Genomic DNA, 2081 nt, shown 5'->3' with positions numbered 1-2081 from the left:
TAATAAGGTTGAAGTATTTTTCTCTTTTTTGACATTTCAGTTTCTTTTTTACTGAATATTCTGCCTTTGTTCTTGGTGATCTGGGGATAAATCTCCCTGAATGGAAATCAGGAAGTCACTTTGCTGACTCTGATTCTGCTACTTGACAGCTGTGTCCGCCTGGCCCCTGGGTCCCTCCATCCTCATGTGCACAGTGGGGCTGCGATGCCGCCTCCTGGGTACATTGAGATCTGGGAACGTTGCTTATACTGTACTCGGAAATGTACACCCCACATAGCGTGGATCTTCCTGGCTATGTGGCCCTGGGCAGGTTCTCTAACCTCTGTGCCTCGAGTTTTCCATCTGTACAATGGGGATAATAGTAGAACCTATGTCATGGGGCTGACCTGAGACTTAAAGATGTTAGTACATAAAGAGTACTAAAACAGTGCCTGGCACACTTGGAAGACTCAATAAATATTACCATTTTTATCTACATTGGATCTTTGAGATCTGTCATCAGGGCAATGAACAGAACTTGCTGAGGATGAGTTGATGGTAGAACCCTGGCATGTCAGAGCTGCAAGACCCTTCTAGAAATCACTCCCCTCACTTACACCTGGAACATTGGGGTCCAGATCAGAAAAGAAATTCACCCAATATTATTCAGCAAATGGGTGGCTGAGGCAGGACTTAAATGTAGATGTTGTCCCACAAAGATTTCACCATTGACCTGCTGCAGCCCCTATATGTCCGCCATTTGAGTGACTTCTCATGGTGTGTAGAAGTCTCTTGTGGACTGGAATATGTTTACCTGGTGGAGGAACAGGGTCACCCTGCATGCCACCATCTGGAGCCCCTCAGACAGCAGGAAATGTCACCTCCCAGGGTGGGTCAGCGTCTCCGCAGCCTCCTCTCCTTGAGCCAGGGCATCCCAAAGCCCCAGGAAGGGGAGAGGTGCCAAGGTCATCTCACTCTGCTTGGCCTTGAGAGGACTTAGTGAGTCCCAGGGCCCCACCTGGACCCCCAGATGCCTCCTCCCCCTTCCAGCATCTCGAGTCTGGCAAAGGCAAGTACAATTACAGGGTGAAACCTCCCAGATCAAGGCCCGGCCCAGCCCCAGGAGACACCTTGCTCAGGTCTGTTTGGACCTCAGAGGTTCCTCTTTCTCCCCTGCCCAGGTGCCCCCAGGACCCAGTGGCAGGGCAGGTGCTCTCCGACCTCTTTACCAACAGAAAGGAGAACATTGCTGTCACGTTTTCCGAAGACTGTCTTTACCTGAATATCTACACTCCTGCTGACTTGACCAAGAAAAGCAGGCTGCCGGTAAGCCATGGGGACCCCTGGCCCAGACATGCTGGTTCCACAACCACGGGGCCTTCTGGTGCAGATGGGAAGGGGTGAAGGCAGCTGGGGAGGGGGCAGCACGGCCAGGACTGCTCAGGGGCCGCAGGGCTCCCACAGAAAATGCAAGTTTTCCACATGTCAGTTTCCCCTACTGACATGGAACCACTGGGGGAGTTCGCTGTACATCTGTAAGGCACAGCTTAATCGTCCCACGTTCTTTCTTGCTAACTGAAGGACAAGAGTGATTACCCTTAGTTCGTAGTTTAAGAATCTGATACCCAGAGCAGTTCGGACATAATTTTCCATAGTGTTAGAGCTGGAAGGAGTCTTAAAGAAAAGCCAATAACCCAACTCTTCCATTATACATAGAGAAACTGAGGCCCAGAGGGGGGAATGCAGAGGTGCACAGTAGGGCTGGCAGGACCAGAGCTCAGGTCTTTTGATCTTCAAGCCAGCGTTCTTTGACATGGAGTAGGACATGGAGCATGTGTGTGGCCTTTCCCCAGCACACCAAGGTCCGCCTGTGACAACTTTCACTGTCATATTACTAAGGTGTTGGGTGGAGCCTAGGACAGTCCCAGAGGTGCTTTCCTGTGTCTTTGTCCAATCACTTATGATTTTATGCAGCTAATTTTTCTCCCTAACACTCTTAGGACTGGCACAGGCCGGTGACCCCGTGAGTCAGCATTTCCCAAATAATCGATGGACCAGAGATGGGCAGGCTGCCAGCTGCAGGCTGGAGGGTGGGGGAGGGT

The 2081-nt window shown here is 51.1% G+C and overlaps 1 protein-coding gene across 1 annotated transcript in view; it reads left to right on the top strand.

The window, feature by feature from the left end:
• The window catches only part of LOC105820846 (carboxylesterase 1E-like), a gene marked incomplete at its 3' end in the record, with an annotated part of 35897 nt that overhangs the window by 2158 nt on the left and 31658 nt on the right, over positions 1–2081 (top strand). Inside the window, exon 3 of the mRNA XM_012657419.1 lies at positions 1161–1305. Coding sequence (XP_012512873.1) covers positions 1161–1305 — 145 coding nt within the window. The remainder of the gene's footprint in view (positions 1–1160; positions 1306–2081) is intronic.

The sequence above is a fragment of the Propithecus coquereli genome, unplaced genomic scaffold (genome assembly GCF_000956105.1).
Source record: "Propithecus coquereli isolate 6110/MARCELLA unplaced genomic scaffold, Pcoq_1.0 Scaffold540, whole genome shotgun sequence".
NCBI classification, from domain to species: Eukaryota; Metazoa; Chordata; class Mammalia; order Primates; family Indriidae; genus Propithecus; species Propithecus coquereli.
The sequence above is the reverse complement of the archived record's forward strand: the minus strand, read 5'-3'. Positions and strand labels throughout refer to the sequence as shown.